Here is a 17,513-nt window from a genome sequence, read left to right as displayed (position 1 = left end):
CAATTAGTTTTTTAAAAAGGATTTAAAAAAAATCAGTGCATTAAGAGTCTGTCAGGCTCATATGGTCTATCAGGGCTTGGCAGCATCATTTGGTATGGAAAAGCCTACAGTTTGTGAAAAGCTCCTTGGTGCCCCTTTTCCAGCCTTCTCAATGGCTTAGTCCCTGTATATCCGTTCTAGGTGAATGCTCTCATGTTCTAGGTCTGTGGAGATGCTTTTGAGATAAGAAGTGAATACTCAGCAAGTTTGAGACTCCTACTCGTTGGTAGTTGTACTTCAAATTGTCTCTGAATTGACAGCCATTATAAGGAACAAGCACATTTCCCCAGTGCCTTTGTAAAAATGAATTGAGCTTCCTAGGGTGGGTGGGAGATAGAAAGTTGCTGTTCTTGCTGAAATGTAATGAATTCCATTCTCAGGTATTTTATGGTTGTTTTAATGTTCACTTGGCATTTCTTTAAGGACAGGCCACATGTTTTAGGCATTTTAAATTATAACAATGGCTATATTTTAGTTCTAATAATCACAAATTTTTTTTATTATTTCTCTATACAATCCCTCAACTTTCACCCCTTTTTTCTTTGCCAGTTTGTAGAATTTGACAGCAGTATCAAGAGCTGATGAGGAAGAGAAGATGGAAAGGAGTCTAGCGACTTAAAAATCTCATAGCGTTCTCTGTGAGGTGACCTTTTTCCTGTTGGGGGCTCAACTTATTTAGGAGATAAAGAAGATACTCAGGCCTGTGATAGTATCATCATGTCATATCTGAGCTTATTGAAATGTTTCATCCCTTATTCTTTATATCACAATTTATTTTTTGTGTTCCTAAGTCAACTCATTTGTTTTCTACTAGTATTTGAAACATCATGTGGCCACCATAAGTCCTAACAAATTAACTTATAATGAGGAGGGAAAGGCCCATGTGCCCACCTTCCTGTGAAATTTTGGCATTGTCACGAAACTACCCCCATTGAGGAGACGTAGTTATGCTTAGGAAAGAAGAGGTTGAGAAAAACTTTTGGCCTGGTGTTTTATGACTTAAAAGTTTCAAATAGTTTTTATATGTAAGTTTCTATTAATACTGATAAGAACATTACTATTATCTTTTTGATGTAACTTTTACTGCTTAGAGGTGCCAAGTATTTGGTAGCCCATCACATTAGGATTTGTGTAAATCAGTCTATCCAAATATAACATAAATTAGAAGCCCGTACTTGTATTTTCTGTTTAAAAGAAAAAACCCAAAACTTAAATTTTATAATTGAACTAAGAGTACTTTATAATGAATACATAAAATGAATATTAAATTTCTAGTAGAGCATGTTAAAGTTAACATTTTTGTTTTTTATTTTTAGTAACTTATTTTGTGGTTATTGTAATTATGGCCTGTTAAAAAAACTCCCTAACATATTTTGAACAGCTTCTAGAGAGTCATTTATGTTTATCTGCAATTACTCTTGTTTTTCTTTTTAGCTCATTTAAGAAAAACATAGTTAGCAGTCAGCGCAATGTTTAAGAGTACTGACTCTAGGGCCAGACGGATTGGGTCTGAAGCGCAGCTCTGCCTCTTACTAGCTGTGGGACCTTAGGCAAGTGACTTTCCTCTTTGTATGTCAGTTTCCTGAGGATACCAATGGTACCTATCCCATGGAGTTGTTACGAGGTCTAAGTGAGTTAATATATGTAAAGTGCTTAAAATAGCACATTGGCATTTAGCACACACACCAATATTTGAACAAGGCCCAAGTTACTGCTTTCGGTTTCATTGCTACCTCCTTCAACAGCCTTAACCAAATGCTTCTTTAGCTACATCTACCCTAAAGCGGAATTGGCAGTTCCTAGCGCACATGTGGGTCTGTGTTGTCTGCAGAGAGCATATTCCTCTCCTCCATACCCATTCAAATTTTACTTCAGTTGCCATTCTTCCAGTAGCCTCTACCAGGCTACCTGTATCTTACATAATGGATTTGTGTTCTAAACAGATCTGCTCTTACAGGGCCAAAGACTTTGTTTTACAGAAATCAGTGTACAAAATAACACATCAGTTCAAATGTATATATTCGAACATTCATCAAATTGGGGTTTTTTTCAAGCCAGGAAAACTGAATCGAGTCAAGGTGTTACTTAGGGAGGAATGAACCAGGGTTTTCAGTACTCCTCACATACATTCTGCACAATCAGTGATGTGAGTGAACCTTCCCTGAATTTTCTCTCCTCAGTTTTACCAGTTCCAAAAACTCTCGGTCACGGGCGCAGTCCTGGAAAGAAGGAAGCAGGGACACGTAGGATTAGCTGCCAACATCATGCCCTTCGTGGCTCTTAGTTCCCCGGCCCAGGATGGCTCACAGGTGTGGGACCTTTTCCAGTGAAGAGTGGGCTGCAATCGTTTACCCATGAGTGGCTCCCCACCTGGAAGCGTTTGCTTTCATAAGTGCCGGTAGCACTTACGCTGTGGATTCCTGTATGTTTCTGTGTGTTAGGATAGTTCTGTTACATCCTGGAGGTTCACACTGGCTCTAAGGTCCTACTGTATGTACTCTGGCCAACAGTCATTTATAGAATCAAAGCCTACCTTAAATGTTCAGACACACTCAGAGATTCATTAGACGCTTACTTTATTTGCCTGAATAATACTATCTGAGCTTGCTTTTCTGCCAGAGAGAGTGTTTTAAACCAGGATCCCTTGAGATTTGGAAACCAAATCTCTGTAGCTGTATAGTGCTTTTTTGGAATTGTCCAAATATTTGCCAATCAAATTTTAGCTTTATTTTAGTCTTGTTTTTTAAAAGCCATTTGCTATGAATAAAATTTACAAAGGAGAGGGGGCGCTTGAGTGGTTCAGTTGGTTGAGCGTCTGACTCTTGGTTTCCGCTAAGGTCATGATCTCAGGGTCATGAGATCAGGCCCTTGCATAAGGTCCACGCTCAGCATGGAGTCTGCTTGAGATTCTCTCTCTTCCTCTCCCTCTTTTTCTTTCTTTCTCAAATAAATAAAATCTTAAAAAGCCATTTTCTGGCAACTCCCACTGATGTGGTTATTGTTACATAGTTGTATGGTTTCTGGGTTTTGTTTGGTGTCAAAACAGAATGTATATGTATATCTTTATAAACAGTCTAGAACTAATAATAATTTGTCTTAAGCTCTTCAAAGATTGGGAAAGATTTGCAGCAAATTATAAGAAATGCATTTATATATATGATTTTGTATGTGTATGTATTTGGATAAGTAATTTAGGATTCTTAATCTACTGTTTATCAGCTCTTATAATATCTTCCTTGGACTTAAAAAATCTTTTATTCTCAAACTTATAAGTGAAGAATTTTGATAAGCCATCATCTATGATTTCTGTGACTAAATTTTTTTGGGGAGTTACGTATGGGTAGGTTAATATGAATATGGAAAGCAGATTACAGATAAGTATCATTTGAGTCTTTGCATACTACAGTGTGATGTTTGACAATGACTCGGGAGGTTTTTTTTTTTCCCTCTTTGTTGCAGAATCCTATCAATTTCTGGTTAGATTTCAATAAAGAATATTGAACAGCAGGGGTGCCTGGCTGGCTTAGTTGGTAGAGCATGTGACTCTTGATCTTGGATCCTGAGTTCAAGCCCCACATTGGGTATAGAGCTTACTTAAAAAAAATACTGAAGAACAAGACCATTTTTTCGCATTTTAAGATTCTGTTTCCATGGTAAAACCTGTACATTGCTTGAAAAAGATGAAATTTAGTTTTTATGAGACTAGCTGTAATAAAGATGAGTATTTGTGGCTTATTAGAGATGCGGGCACATCACATTTCCCATGTGAGCCTTGTGAAAAGTGATTTGACTGGCCAGGAGAGCCGCAGGCTCCCCAGGAGCAGGTGCTTCCTCATGGCCCTTCAGGGTCATGATCTCCAGGTTGGGTGGGAAAGGGGGTATCTGGGGTTTCTTCAGTTGGCTCAGTCTCTCGCCTGTTGCCCGCTTTTTGTTGGGCTCCCATCCTGCTGTTCATTGTGTGTACTGGGATTCATCATGTCTTCAACAAGTCTGGTGTTGCAGCACCATCTCCTGTTGCTTCTCCAGAGGCCATCACTGTGTTGCTTATTTGCCTTTTTACTCAAATCTAATCACTCTGCATATGTGTCCAAATCAGGTTCTACAAATCACAAACTAGATGACATTCTAATAGTTACTTACTTTATGAAAATATTCACCATAGTTGACTTTTTAAATTATTTTTAAGATTTTTTATTTTATTTTATTTTATTTATTTGACAGAGAGAGACAGCGAGAGAGGGAACACAAGCCAGGGGAGCGGGAGAGGGAGAAGCAGGCTTCCCACCAAGCAGGGAGCCCGATGCGGGGCTCGATCCCAGGACCTTGGGATCATGACCTGAGCCGAAGGCAAACGCCCAACGACTGAGCCACCCAGGCGCCCCCACAGTTCACTTTTAACTTAAAGGAGCTCTTTTGCTTATTAGCAACATCTTTCATTTAATTTTGGATCAGGATAGATTCCCTGTCAAGCTGTCATTAATATTGTGGATTTCTTTCCCAAAAAAAGGTTTTTTTTTTAATTCTAAAAGTTATTAATCACAATTCAATAAAGAAAAGTCAAGATAACCTCTAAAATCGATAATAGTGAATGTATTCTCCCTTCTAGGTTCCCCCCCCCCCCCAGTTATAGTCTGGGGACATACTTCCGTGATTTTTCTTGATAAATCTTTGGATTGTACCTAGTTTTTGCTAAATGGTCATCATAATACCCCTTAGTTTTTGGAAGAAACAGAAAAAGGAATTTAATACAGTCAGAGACAGATCTAGTGATCTCCGCACATTCCCAGGAATTAACAGAACAAGTCTGGTTGCTTTTCTAGACTGCATGTGAGTCTGATCTCAAAATTAGTGTTCGGGGTGAGGAACAAGCCTGGGCAGACATTGTGGGGAAGGTAGCTAGAGAAGTTACTGGTTTATTAATTGCCAGGAGAAGCACCTAAATCAGAGCTTGGAATTGCTTCTGTTTTGCTGGGTTAGTATATAGCTGCTGTGGACCAGGCTTGTACCACTTGTGAAGCTCTCTGCCTTTGCTTTTTCTTGTACAAACCTATCTTGAATAACCTGCTATGAGCCAGCTCTTGTAGAGGTAGAGAAATTATAAACATGGCTACATACAAAGGAGTTAAAGTCATCTGCGGTAGGGGCTCTCTGGGCCGTATTCATACCTTGTAGTGGAAACATGGAAGGAGGGTGATGAACTCCAGTGGGCTGTGTCAGGGAACCCTCATGTGGAGAAGAAGCCAAAAGGGTGATCCAGACACCGGGAGCAGTATCATCAAAAGTGTAGAGATGTGAAGGGAGGGTTATGGTGTGTTGGGGAATACCAACTCTTCAGAGCAGAGGTCGGCAGACTACAGCTTGTAATGCCAGATGCAGCCTGCCACCTGCCTTTGGCCTGTGAGCTAAAAATGGCTTTTACATTTTTAACGGTTGAAAAAGAATCGATACTGTTTCATGACGCATGAAAATTATATGAAATTCACATTTCAGAATCCATAAATAAAGCTTTGATGGAACCCTCCCCCATTGGTTTACATATTGTCTAGCTGTTTTTGCACTGTAACTGCAGGATTCCATATCGTGACAGAGACCGTACGTGGCACTCTCCTCGCTTGGTATTGCTGTTCAGTGTACACATGGCAAGGACACCCTTACAACTTGACAGTGTTTCCAGTGCTGTGTGTATTAGCACACCACAGTGTTTTATTTATTTCTTATTACCGGTGCCCACCAATCATGTCAGGACAGGTGAGGAAGAGAAAAATGGACTTGGAATGTCATGTTTTAAGGGCACGATGGAGTGTGAATTCTTTTGTTGTCAAATTAGGTAGCAAAGCTATCTTTAGTAAGAGCTGTGCTGTGAGAAGACCCATCAACATTACCGGACAAAAGAGTTGTCACGATAACCCCAACGCACAGGAAGGAAATGGTTGGAAAAATTAGAAATCTTATTTTTTTTTTTTTAAGATTTATTTATTTGACAGACACAGTGAGAGAGGGAACACAAGCAGGGGGAGTGGGAGAGGGAGAGAAGTAGGCTTCCCGTGGAGCAGGGAGCCTGATGCAGGGCTTGAACCCAGGACCCTGGGATCGTAACCTGAGCCGAAGGCAGATGCTTAACCGACTGAGCCACCCAGGTGCCCCGGAAAAATTAGAAATCTTAAAGGGACTGTTTCATCACAGTAGAATTTCTTCACAATAAGGAAAATGAGGCTGTGACTGGATTAAGTTTCTCCAGTGGCTCATTGATTAGCTGAGCAAGGAAAGCCATTTACCAATACTGACGATAGTGAATGAATTATATTGTGTGTGATTGCAGCAGCTGAAGAAATGTGTCCTGAGCAGACTTGTTTAAAAGTGTTAGCCTTTCGTCAAGAACAACTTCTCAAAATGTGGAAGTCCTTGGGAAGAATAGCAGTAGTCAAAATACCAGGCAAATTATTTTATGTAGGTTTTCCTTGGGCTCTTGATGAGTCAACAGATGCCACTGTTACTGTTTAGTTGGTTTCTTCATGGAGTCAGTGCCTCATTTGAAATGACTTAAGAATTACCATCAATGAATAGTCTACTTAAAATAATGATAGCTGAGAATATTTTCAAAAAAGTTAAGGAAAAACTCAGTACAACCTGATGTATGATCTGCTAATACCTGTTACAGCTGATGATGGTAAGAATGTGTGGAGCAGAAAAAGATTTAACTGGACAAATTTACAAAGCTTACGAAAATGTAAGGTTTAAAGCCTGTGGTTATTCATTGTATTATTCATCAGCAGGTACTTTGCAGAAAAATTTTTGAATCCATTGTGTTATTGAACTGTTAGAATCAGCAATGAACTTCACTCTCTCATGTGGACTTCACCATAAGAATCAATTCCATTAATTTTTGTTAGAGAAGCTGAATATTCTGGCATGCCCTACTACACAATAGTTTGATGGCTTAGCAGTGGTAAAGTTTTCTTGTAATTTTCTGAGTTCAGGGCTGACATTGAAATTTTTCTGAATGAGAAGAATCATTCTCAACCACTATTCTTGAATGCTGAATAGCTTTGGAAATTGGCTTTTGCTGTAGACTTGATAAGGTTTCTTAAAGACTTCAGCCTAAAATTACAAGACAGCTTCTTTGCAAACCTTAAATGTAGTCATTTTGACAACGCATATTTGAATCATAAGTCGTGTCAAACTCTTTTTTTTTTTAAAGATTTTATTTATTTGATAGAGTGAGAGAGCACAAGCAGGGGGAACAGTAGAGGGAGAGGGAGAAGCAGGCTCCCCGCCAAGCAGGGAGCCTGATGCAGGGCTCGATCCCAGGACTCTGGGATCATGACCTGAGCCAAAGGCAGACGCTTAACCATCTGAGCCACCCAGGCGCCCCATGTGTCAAACTACTTTTTTTTTTTTTTTTTAAGATTTTATTTATTTGACAGCGAGCGAGAGGAGGAATACAGCAGGGGGAGTGGGAGAGGGAGAAGCAGGCTCCCTGCCGAGCAGGAAGCCCGATGCGGGGCTTGATCCCAGGACCCTGGGATCATGACCTGAGCTGAAGGCAGACACTTAACGACTGAGCCACCCAGGCGCCCCGTGTCAAACTACTTTATACACTTCCTGTGTCCTGTCAAAAGTTAAAACGGGGAGACAAACCATGAGAGACTATGGACCCTGAGAAACAAACAGGGTTCTAGAGGGGAGGGGGGTTGGGGGGGGCTAGTCTGGTGTTGGGTATTAAAGAGGGCATGTGTTGAATGGTGCACTGGGTGTTATATGCAAACAATGAATCGTGGAACACTGAATCAAAAACTAATGATGTATGGTGATTAACAAAATAAAATTAAAATTAAAGGCAAGACTCCATTCCTACACAAAGTTACTGTGGATATGATTTCTAAACACAAACTACAGTTCTAGTAGTGATTTTGCTGCTTGATGTGAATGCAAAAGAAATTTCCTTATTTCAAATCCATTTACCTGTGCAACTAAGGAGTTTACACCACTCCAAATCTTCAATTGGAAGCGATTAAAAGGCAACTATCAAGACTAATAGAATTCTATAGATGTCTTCTAAGAGAAGAATGTGCTCAATTAAAATCATGCTTGTGGAATGATAACAGCATTTGGCAGTACCTATCATTTTCAAAGATGTGAAAGACATTTTCAAAGATGAAATCTGTAAAATTTGATTATAGAATCTGCATGAACAGATGAACATTTGTAATCAGTTTGATGAAAGGGACCTGACCTTTACAAATGTTATCCCAGGGCGCCTGGGTGGCTCAGTCGTTAAGCATCTGCCTTGGGCTCAGGTCTTGATCCCAGGGTCCTGGGATGGAGCCCCTCATCGGGCTCCCTGCTCGGTGGGGAACCTGCTTCTCTCTCACCCGCTCCCCTGCTTGTGTTCCCTCTCTCGCTGTGTCTCTGCCTGTAAAATGCATAAATAAAATCTTAAAAAAAAAAAATGTTATCCCATCCCCCAAATCTGATCTTATTAGTAGAACCTCTACAAAAATTGTAGCCAATTACTAGATTTTGAATTTCATCAATAAAAAAAAATGTGGACGTTTGTTTTGTTCTGTAAGTACATATTATTCTCAATTTGGCCTCTTGGCCCTCAAAGTCTAAAATACTAACTGGTCCTTTATAGGAAAAGTTTGCCAACCCTGCTCTAGAGTCTGGTTTGTTGTTGGGGAAGTGGCAGCAGGGCAGGTGGAGTCAGAGTGAGGTCATGTGACACTATTCTGGAATCCGTGGGGGACTAGATACAGATTAGAATACCAGCTCCTTTCTCCCCATTGCCTCTAACCTTAGTTTTTATGTTAGCTCTGATACTTTTCTGTTCATTCAGTTTGTTTAAATTCTCTTCACACTTCTCCCCGGAAGAGAGTGAAACACCCAAACTGATAAATCTTTTAAGGAAGACAGCTTGGCATAGGATTTAAAGTTTAGCTGGAAATTGAACTGGTAGCAGTTTAGAACTTGATTTAACACCTCCTTCGGGGTGATGTAACTTACTGAATTTATTGTTAATTCCTTATGTGCTATCACTGTTAGTGGGACAAGTGATTGAATTTAGATTTCCAATAGCCTGCTTTTTGCTGTTGAGTGTTGGAAAATAAAAATAATCCAATAAATGTTGAAAGTTCATTTGATTTTTTTTAAATGTGGTTGCATATACTTGATTTTAAAAGTTTTTAGGGAAAAGTTAATAGTTATGTAAAGCAGTTTAGCAATATGATAGGTACATTATGATTATATCTGTGTAAAAATACCAAGAGAAAATTTACCAAAACGCTAACATTAGTGACGGGATTAAGGGCGATTCTGCCCTTTTCTTCATTTTTCAAAATTTTTGTAAGTGGGCGTGTGACTTTCATAATAATCTTTTACATTTACAAATAAACCATTGCTAGGATAATTAATGTGATGTCCTGAAAAGGAGTGAAAGGTAGCTTTGGTTTAAGCTCAGCCGTGGGGCAGACATGAAGGCGCTGCTTAGTAAAGGTGAAGAAGCTCTGAGCAATCAAGTACCCATCCCTTCTTCCGGTCGAAGGCGTGGCTTTCCCTGACAGAGCTCTTACTTGCCCAGGGCCCCTGTGGTTTCTGGACTCACTCTGGCCAGAGTAGCTCACCAAGGCCTTGCAGTCTGAAACTATTCTCTGTTACTGGCTTCTATTCTTGAGTGCAGGTATTCCTGGGAGATGGGAGTGTGAAGAACTTAGTTGTGTGGCCCTTGTGCCTTCCCCAGAGTTTGGGGGGGGGGGAGTGAGTAGTTGGTGTGTTTTCCCTGCTCAGACCCCAGGACTTCTTGGGTTTCCTGAGACCTGGTTGAATTAAAGAGTGAATTTCAACCTATTTAGTTTCTTAAATCATGAACTTTCAAAGCCTTAAGATGAAAGCGGTGGATTGGAGCTTAACAGTGACAGTTGTGCCTGTCCACTGAAAATTTGTTGAATTTCAATCCATGAAAATAGAAAGTGATTTCTAAGTGGTTTTGTCCTCGCCTTCTGGGCACTGTATTGCCTGTTAGCAGAGGGTCAAGTGGGAGAGGGAGAATGGGAAATTCTGAACATTTTGGTTCCTAGGTAGCAGACGGTACAGTTCCATTCATGATTTTAGCAAAAAGTTAGAAATTTCTCTCCTCTGATTGCAGTTGGTTAAAAGTGGGCTCTCTGCGTAAATTTGGTCACTCAGCCCCTTCTCTCATGAGGGGCTTTTCTGCAGGACACTCTGCCCTATCTGCTGAGTTACAGGTTTCCTGCTGTGTGGTACTTTTCACAAGGAATAGGGATTAGGCTTTCACCTCTCAATGCTCTGCCTGCTGGCGGCATCATAAAACTGTCGGTATTGCTTTGTGGGCTTTGCCCTACTGTGACTTCATTTCTTACAATCATTCAGCAAACTGTATTCAGTTCTTACTTGCTGTCAAGGATTTTATAATCTAGTAGTAGAGAAAAATGTACAGATTATTAATATGCATTGCAGGATAAAGGCTATAAAATGTCTAGAGAACATGCTGGCAAAACTTAGAGATTATCTTTTAACTAGGGGCAAGGGCAGAAAGGGGAGGATGGGTGGAAGTCAAGGAGGGCAACATGGAGGTGGTGGCATCAGATTTATTACCATTGAATTCAGCCTCGAAAGATTTCTACAAGTAAGGAAGCGGACATAAACAAAGGGAAGTTAAAGATCTATTTGCAAGTCACCAAGGACTCCAGTTTTAGCAGCTGGAATGGAGAGGAATCAAGGGAATTAAGGCTGGAAAAAAAGTATTGGGCCAGATGTTTAGGGCCTGGAATGCCAGGCAGAATGGTTGGTGCTTATCTGGAGCTACTGGGGGAAGCTAAAGACTTTTAAGAAAGTGAGAATTAAATTTGGGCTCTAGGAAGAATAAACAAGTGCAGTGTAGTATAAATTGGACAAGGGAGAGACTGGAAGCAAAGTACCAAGTCCCTGACCTACGACTTAAAGTGAGATAATTTGTTGCCTGATGTCTGTCCTCCTCTGGCATCCCTGCCAGCCAGAGTCCTTGTGGAGCCCTGGTATTTGCGAGTGGCACTGTGGACATGGCTGCCCCAAGCAAGCAGGCTTGCCGAGACGCTCCTTCTCCAAGAGGACAGACTATGCCCGAAGTCAGGGTGACTTCCCCTGGCTGCCTCCTGGTTTTTTTACTGAGGCACTGATACCAAGCAAACAGGCACCACTCAGGGTTGGCAGATTTAACAAATAAAAATACAGGATGCCAGTTAGATTGGAATTTCAAATAATGGATACATTTTTATTATCAGTATGCCCCATGAAATACTTGGTTTATCTGAAATTCCGATTTAACTGGGTGTCCCATGTTTAATCTGACAATCCTAACCACTGTTCAGTCTTCTCTGCTCCTGGCTCTGGACTCTGCTTCCTCCTCTCCCATTTTCCACCTCTTACCTCCTGAGTTAGTCTCCTAGTGGGTCCAGAGTTAGAGGGAGTCTGTGCTGCCCAGGAGGGATCCGCCTGGTAGTTTGGAGGATGGGTGTCCCATCTCAGTGCCAGGGTTTGGGACGTGTGCAGCACGAGGTACAGCTTTCTGTCTAACCAGACGGAAAGACCCTGTGTTCCAGTGCCAAAAGGGACAGGAGAACATCAGGCCCTAGGGAGACTTCTAGGTTTCTGCCTGGTGTCTCCAAATGTACCTGGGACGCAGAGGTGATGTCCCTGCAGTTTGGCTCCTCCTGCACCTCACCTTATCCTGCTTTCCCCTTTCCAGTTCCTCTGTACCCCACTCACATCCCACAAAAGTACTTGGAACTCTTGGACCTAGACATACTAAGTTCATACTTAGCCCTTTGCCTAAAACATCCTTCCCCATTCTTCCACCCACCAGCACCTCCTCATTTCCCTTCCTCTCCCAGACTGGGCCCCACGCTCTGGGTTCCCAAGGAACCCTCAGCAAACCTCCTTTATAACCTTTTCCACACTTGATTGATTCTGCCTGTTACTTTTATGTCTCTCCCATGAAGGTATGGGCTTCCAAGGGCAAGGACGTGCTGCTTCATTAGGGTCCTCAGTGCCTGCCACTGTGCCTGCACTTGGTAGAGGCTCAATAAATATGTGCTGAATGAACAGCAGACTCTGTTTGGAAGTTTCACTGCCCTTTAAACCTTTATTTGTATTCCTCAGGGAGCACCCAGCTCTAGCTCCCCTTGGCCCGTACATACACCTGGACACTTCTCCATACTTTAAGGTGGAGAGGATTTTTTTTAGCACTTTTCATTAGCAGTAAAGAAAACTTGTCTGGAAAGTCTCAGCCCTCAACCTACCTGTCCCTACACCTTGTATATGCCCAGACTAGTAAGGCCTCAAGTATCCTGGCATGAGCTACATCCTCTCACTTTTGTCCCATGCCTTCTAGCTTCAGGTGCTGCTCCAAGCCCGGACAGTTACTTCAGGTCAGGTGGTTGTTCCCTCTTTGCCCCCTTCTGCACACGCTCTTCTGTGCCTTCTGGAATCATCCTCATTGCTGGCATCAAATGCCCTCTGTTGAGCCATTTGTTGCCTGCACTGTTAGGGCTTAAGGGAATGAATAAAGAGAACTGCGCTGCCTGCCTGTCCCTGCTGTGTAGGGGCTCCCAAGTCTAAGACACCCTCCACCTGGACACATAGAGTGAGCAAAAACACGGATGGCATGTTCTGTAAGGGGGTAAGTGGGTCTGGGGCCCTCCACTGGGTGGTTCATGGGAGAGTGCTGTGTTGGGGTCTCTTGGCTATTACATGCAGAGTAGAGGGACAAAGGTTGGGAGGAGGCCAGAAGGACAGTGCCCCCAAATCCCCAGGTTAGGCAGGACGTAAACAGCCCCAGCTGCTGCAGGTATGCAGTTGTGAGACCACTGGGGGCAGGCAAGGCTGGGAGGGAGAGTCTCTTCAGATGCTTCTGTAAAAGGAGCTCCTTCCCAGGCACTAACCTGTGTAGTGCTAGGAAGTGTCTCTGGGAGGAAGTCGGACAATAATTTTCTGACTCAGTAGTTCAGAGGAACGCCTTGTGACTTGGGCTTTCAGTTCCAAAGCAGCAGCCTCCCCAGCCCACAGCCTGGAGCCCCAGCCCTGCTCCTGGAACTGAGACCCCCAGGGATTGGCAGGCAGACCTGGGTAGCAGAGGACCCTCCAGGAGTTTGGGAGAGGTTCCTCATGCTCTTGTTTGCAGCCCTTTGCCTATGATCAGCCGTTTGGCCTGGGAAACCTCAGGGAGGGCTCAGAACTAAGCCACTGGTTAAGCCCTCCACCGGCTGCCATGGCAGACAGCTGACCGCTGAGGTCTACGGTTCTTGCTCTTCAGGCTGGCTTGGGATCTGGGTACCGGGAAGGGTCTGGATGCTGAGGTCCACCCTTAGCTCTGGGCCTCTTCTGGTGTCCTAATGGAACTAGCACCTCAGAGTAGGGCCCTCAGAGGACTTGGTGGCTAATTTCATGCTGGGAAGCAAGGGGCTTAAGTCTCTGCTCCTGGCCCACCCTGCGTGGGGGCTCTCCCTGCAGGTACCTGAAGGAATTCCGCACGGAGCAGTGCCCACTCTTTGTGCAACACAAATGCACTCAGCACCGGCCCTACACCTGCTTCCACTGGCACTTCGTGAACCAGAGACGTCGCCGGTCCATCCGCCGTCGGGACGGCACCTTCAACTACAGCCCCGACGTCTACTGCACCAAGTACGACGAGGCCACAGGCCTCTGCCCGGAGGGCGACGAGTGAGTACTCCCCCTCCCCTCCCTGCAGCCTGCTCTCAGGGGAGCCTCATGTCTCCTGAGTCACATGCCCTTAGAATAGGCCAGGCAGAGTCTGAGAAGCCAACCAGAGGCTGCTTTTGGGAGTACTGTTGCAGCCTGGCCTGCCTTCCTGTGGCCTGGACCTGGGCTCAGACCCCACCATCCTTTGGGAGAGGCCCCTTCTTCTTTACCCACTTTTGGGAAACCCTACACAGGCTTTTCTTCTGCTAAGTAGAAGAAAAGGCAAGCCTGGGGACATCACTGAGAGGGAGCATTTGTTGACCCTGCTTGTTTGAGCCTTGCAGAGGTGGTAATGGGAAGCACTGCTGGGGGTCTGTGGGTACAACTCACTGAACCATCCCTGCACACACTTCTCCCAGAGGTACAAGGCTTATTCCCTCCCACCCCCTGAGGCCCCTGACCCCAGCCTAATAAGGCACTGGGGCATGAGAGGGTACGCCCATGCTTTGAGCAGGCCGTTTCTCTGTGGACCCCTGCAGATCCAGCCAGCACTTGCGCTCCCAGGAGTGTGCCCCCCTCTGGAGCTTCTCTTCAAGTCAGCCCAGGGCCCTGGCCAAGTAGCCTCTGAGAGGACTTGCTGAGCAGGCTGAAGTGGGAATCCTGGGCCCTGATGGGCCCCCATCAAGCTACAGCATCCAACAGGTGGTGGGAGGGGGGGGTCTGTTACCGCAGCAGGGCCCATCACTGCTGGCCTCCTCAGTCAGCACACCATGTGGGTCATGGGGAAAGCCTTCAACAGGGACGGGAGGGGAGGGCAGGGGCTGATTGCCCAGGCTCCAGGGGCAAAGGTGAGTGACACCCCCCCCCCCCGCAACGTTTCAGGTGCCCATTCCTGCACAGGACCACAGGGGACACTGAGCGCAGGTACCACCTGCGCTACTACAAAACTGGAATCTGTATCCACGAGACAGACTCAAAAGGCAACTGCACCAAAAACGGCCTGCACTGTGCTTTTGCCCACGGGCCCCATGACCTCCGTTCCCCTGTCTACGACATCAGGTGGGCTGGATGCCATGCTGGGCTGATGGCTGTGGGCCAGGGTGGGGGCCTGGCTGTTGACACGGGGACTGCCATAGATGGAGTGCAGGGGCTGGCGCTCTGCTTCCCCTCTCATGCCCCGTCCCCGCTCTCTGTCCTCTCCTTTCCTCCCAGAGAGCTCCAGGCCATGGAGGCCTTGCAGAACGGCCAGACCACAGTAGAGGGCAGCATAGAGGGCCAGACGGCTGGGGCTGCGAGCCATGCCATGATAGAAAAAATCCTCAGTGAGGAGCCACGGTGGCAAGGTAAAGGTGGCCCCACAAATGGCTGTGCCTCCTCTGCCAGATGTTTGTCCTCTCTCCTCTCCTGCCCATAGCTGCCCTAAGGATTTGGCTCACCGCCACTTCTTCATCCCACCTTACATCCAACCACAGTCCTTTCATTTGGGGGCACTTCTGGGGACATTCCCCAGACACGTTTTGCCCTTAGGTATGTTTATATAAAGGTGTTCTTGACCCTCCTGAGGTTGCCCTTTTTGATCCTGTGAGCCTTGAGTGTCTCCAGTGAGGGATGGTGTTCTTAACCTCTCTGCTGGGTCTCAGTCTTGGCATTGGCACATGAGGAGGTGGCCGGAGCTCCTGGACCCTTTCCCAAGTGGCTTCTCCTGCCCCACCTGCCTGACCCCTGCCTCTGGCCCCCTTGTGTAGAGACTGCTTATGTGCTGGGGAACTATAAGACGGAGCCGTGCAAGAAGCCCCCGAGGTTGTGCCGCCAGGGTTATGCCTGTCCCTACTACCACAACAGCAAGGACCGGCGGCGGAGCCCCCGGAAACACAAATACAGGTCCTTTGGCCCAGGCAGGCCAGTCATGGGCGGGAGGGGTGGCAGGGAAGGGATTGTGGCGGGGGCTGCTTCCAGTGTGCTCGCAGGGAGGCCGGGAGGCCAGCCCTAGGGATTACAGGGTTGCAGGGCCCAGGTATAAGGGGGGGGGGGAAATAGCAGGATAAGCTGAATGATGGGGAGTCCTCTGGGATCCTCCTCTGCTATGAAATGAGGGTCTTGGGTCAGATCATCTCTAAGACCCACCCCAGTTCTGATCCTGAGGGACAACTGCCGGGGCCAAGCCATCGTGTGGGAAGTATGGTTCTGGCTATAGCCTGGCTCTCCTGGAGCTGCAAAATACTTGGCATGAGGACCTGGCAGAAGGGGACAGAAAGTGTCCTTCTTGCTGATAACAGCCATGCTGCACCACAGAAGCAGAGCCTGGCTTCTGGCTCCATTAAGGCTCTCTGTAGCTCATCTTTTCTCTTTGTGAGCCTGGCCCTGTGAAGCAGGGAGACCAGAGAGGGATCCTGAACAGGCCTCTAGTTGGCATTCCCCAGCTCCTAATCTCTCCCTCTCCTGCGTCGCTCTGACCCTGCCATCTGATTGGACCAGGTCATCTCCGTGTCCGAACGTAAAACATGGGGATGAGTGGGGAGACCCTGGCAAGTGTGAGAACGGAGATGCCTGCCAGTACTGCCACACCCGCACGGAGCAGCAGTTCCACCCAGAGGTGGGCGTTGGCCTGGGGCTGGGGCCCTGTGAGGTCTGTGGGTGGCTTAACGTGCCCTTTTGGGGAAGCAAGGAAAAAGGAAAGGAGGACCTGGGCAGATGTGGCAGAACTCATGCTGACACCATCCTGGTAGAGGCCGCCATCCATGCAGTGCCTAAAGGAGCCCTGTACCCTGATTTGGTAACTTGCCTTGTTCTGAGCCCGTAGTCCCTGAGCAGCCCCCTGCTCCCAATTTTGTTTCCCCCCAGCCTCCTGACAGGGAAGGCATAGACTGGGCATAGTGACCTGGCCATTCTGGGCTTTGTACCACTCATGGTACTTACAATCTAGTGACGTGGGGATTTAAAAAAGAAAGCCCCTTCCCGGTGTTTCAGATCAGAGCTTAGAGTACCAGCAACCTCCCTGTTGTACTTCCTCCGCCCACTGGCCCCATGGTGTAGCCTTGGGCCATGTCAGTGTCCCAAGATCTGGTAGGGTATATAGAGGCACATGCTGTCCATGGGTACATGGAGGCTAAAACATCCTGAGATAGACATATGGACAGAGGCCACCTTATGTGGGTTGTAGACAGCAGGGTAGAAAGTTAGACATAGATCCCAACTCAGGGTGCCCCCTGGTGCGTGGGTGCTGCCTGTGATCTTGGCTTCCTTAATGTCCAGAGGGACATTTGGAGGTCACAGCCCTGGCCAAGACCCTGAGTGGAGAAGCAGCATGAAGAAGATCCCCTTGTGAGGGCCGAAGCAGGGCTGGTTGAACCTGTGACCCCAGAAGGGAGGGTGTCCTTGGCATGGGGGTAGCCATATCTGCTTCAGGAGTTTGAGTATCAAGAAGTCAGTAGGGAGAGACTTAGGGAAGTGGCATGGAATGGGGAGGAGAAAGGTTAGATTACTAGGCTCACCTTCCTGTGTTGAAGGCACCCATGCCTGCCTGTTCCTCTCTGCCTAAGCCTGACCTGCCTCTGCTCTATCCTCCAGATCTATAAATCCACCAAGTGCAACGACATGCAGCAGTCGGGCAGCTGTCCCCGAGGACCTTTCTGCGCCTTCGCCCATGTAGAACGTATGCTGTGCCCATTGGCTTCTCTGCCCTCTCCTCCCTTCACCCTCTGCTCAGGCTCAGTCAGAGGAGTGGCCTCTCATCTGCCAGCCAGCAGCGGTCTCTGTCCTCACTGGAAACTCTGGCCCCCCTG

The 17,513-nt window shown here is 46.0% G+C and overlaps 1 protein-coding gene across 5 annotated transcripts in view; it reads left to right on the top strand.

The window, feature by feature from the left end:
• UNK (unk zinc finger) overlaps positions 1-17,513 on the top strand; it is a 33,169-nt gene that overhangs the window by 5,058 nt on the left and 10,598 nt on the right. For 3 of the 5 annotated variants that reach the window (XM_028112596.2, XM_028112591.2, XM_088028146.1), the window contains 6 exons: positions 13,543-13,752; positions 14,614-14,790; positions 14,944-15,074; positions 15,477-15,612; positions 16,207-16,324; positions 17,299-17,383. In XM_028112596.2, coding sequence (XP_027968397.1) covers positions 13,543-13,752; positions 14,614-14,790; positions 14,944-15,074; positions 15,477-15,612; positions 16,207-16,324; positions 17,299-17,383 — 857 coding nt within the window. Of the gene's footprint in view, positions 1-12,597; positions 12,713-13,542; positions 13,753-14,316; positions 14,434-14,613; positions 14,791-14,943; positions 15,075-15,476; positions 15,613-16,206; positions 16,325-17,298; positions 17,384-17,513 lie in introns of those variants that run through there. The other 2 variants (XM_028112593.2, XM_028112597.2) reach the window with 2 other exon arrangements.

The sequence above is a fragment of the Eumetopias jubatus genome, unplaced genomic scaffold (genome assembly GCF_037043125.1).
Source record: "Eumetopias jubatus isolate StellerSeaLion01/CBP00866 unplaced genomic scaffold, mEumJub1_p1.0 scaffold_10, whole genome shotgun sequence".
Lineage (NCBI taxonomy): Eukaryota > Metazoa > Chordata > Mammalia > Carnivora > Otariidae > Eumetopias > Eumetopias jubatus.
Note: the sequence above shows the minus strand (reverse complement) of the source record. Positions and strands in the feature narration are given on the sequence as shown.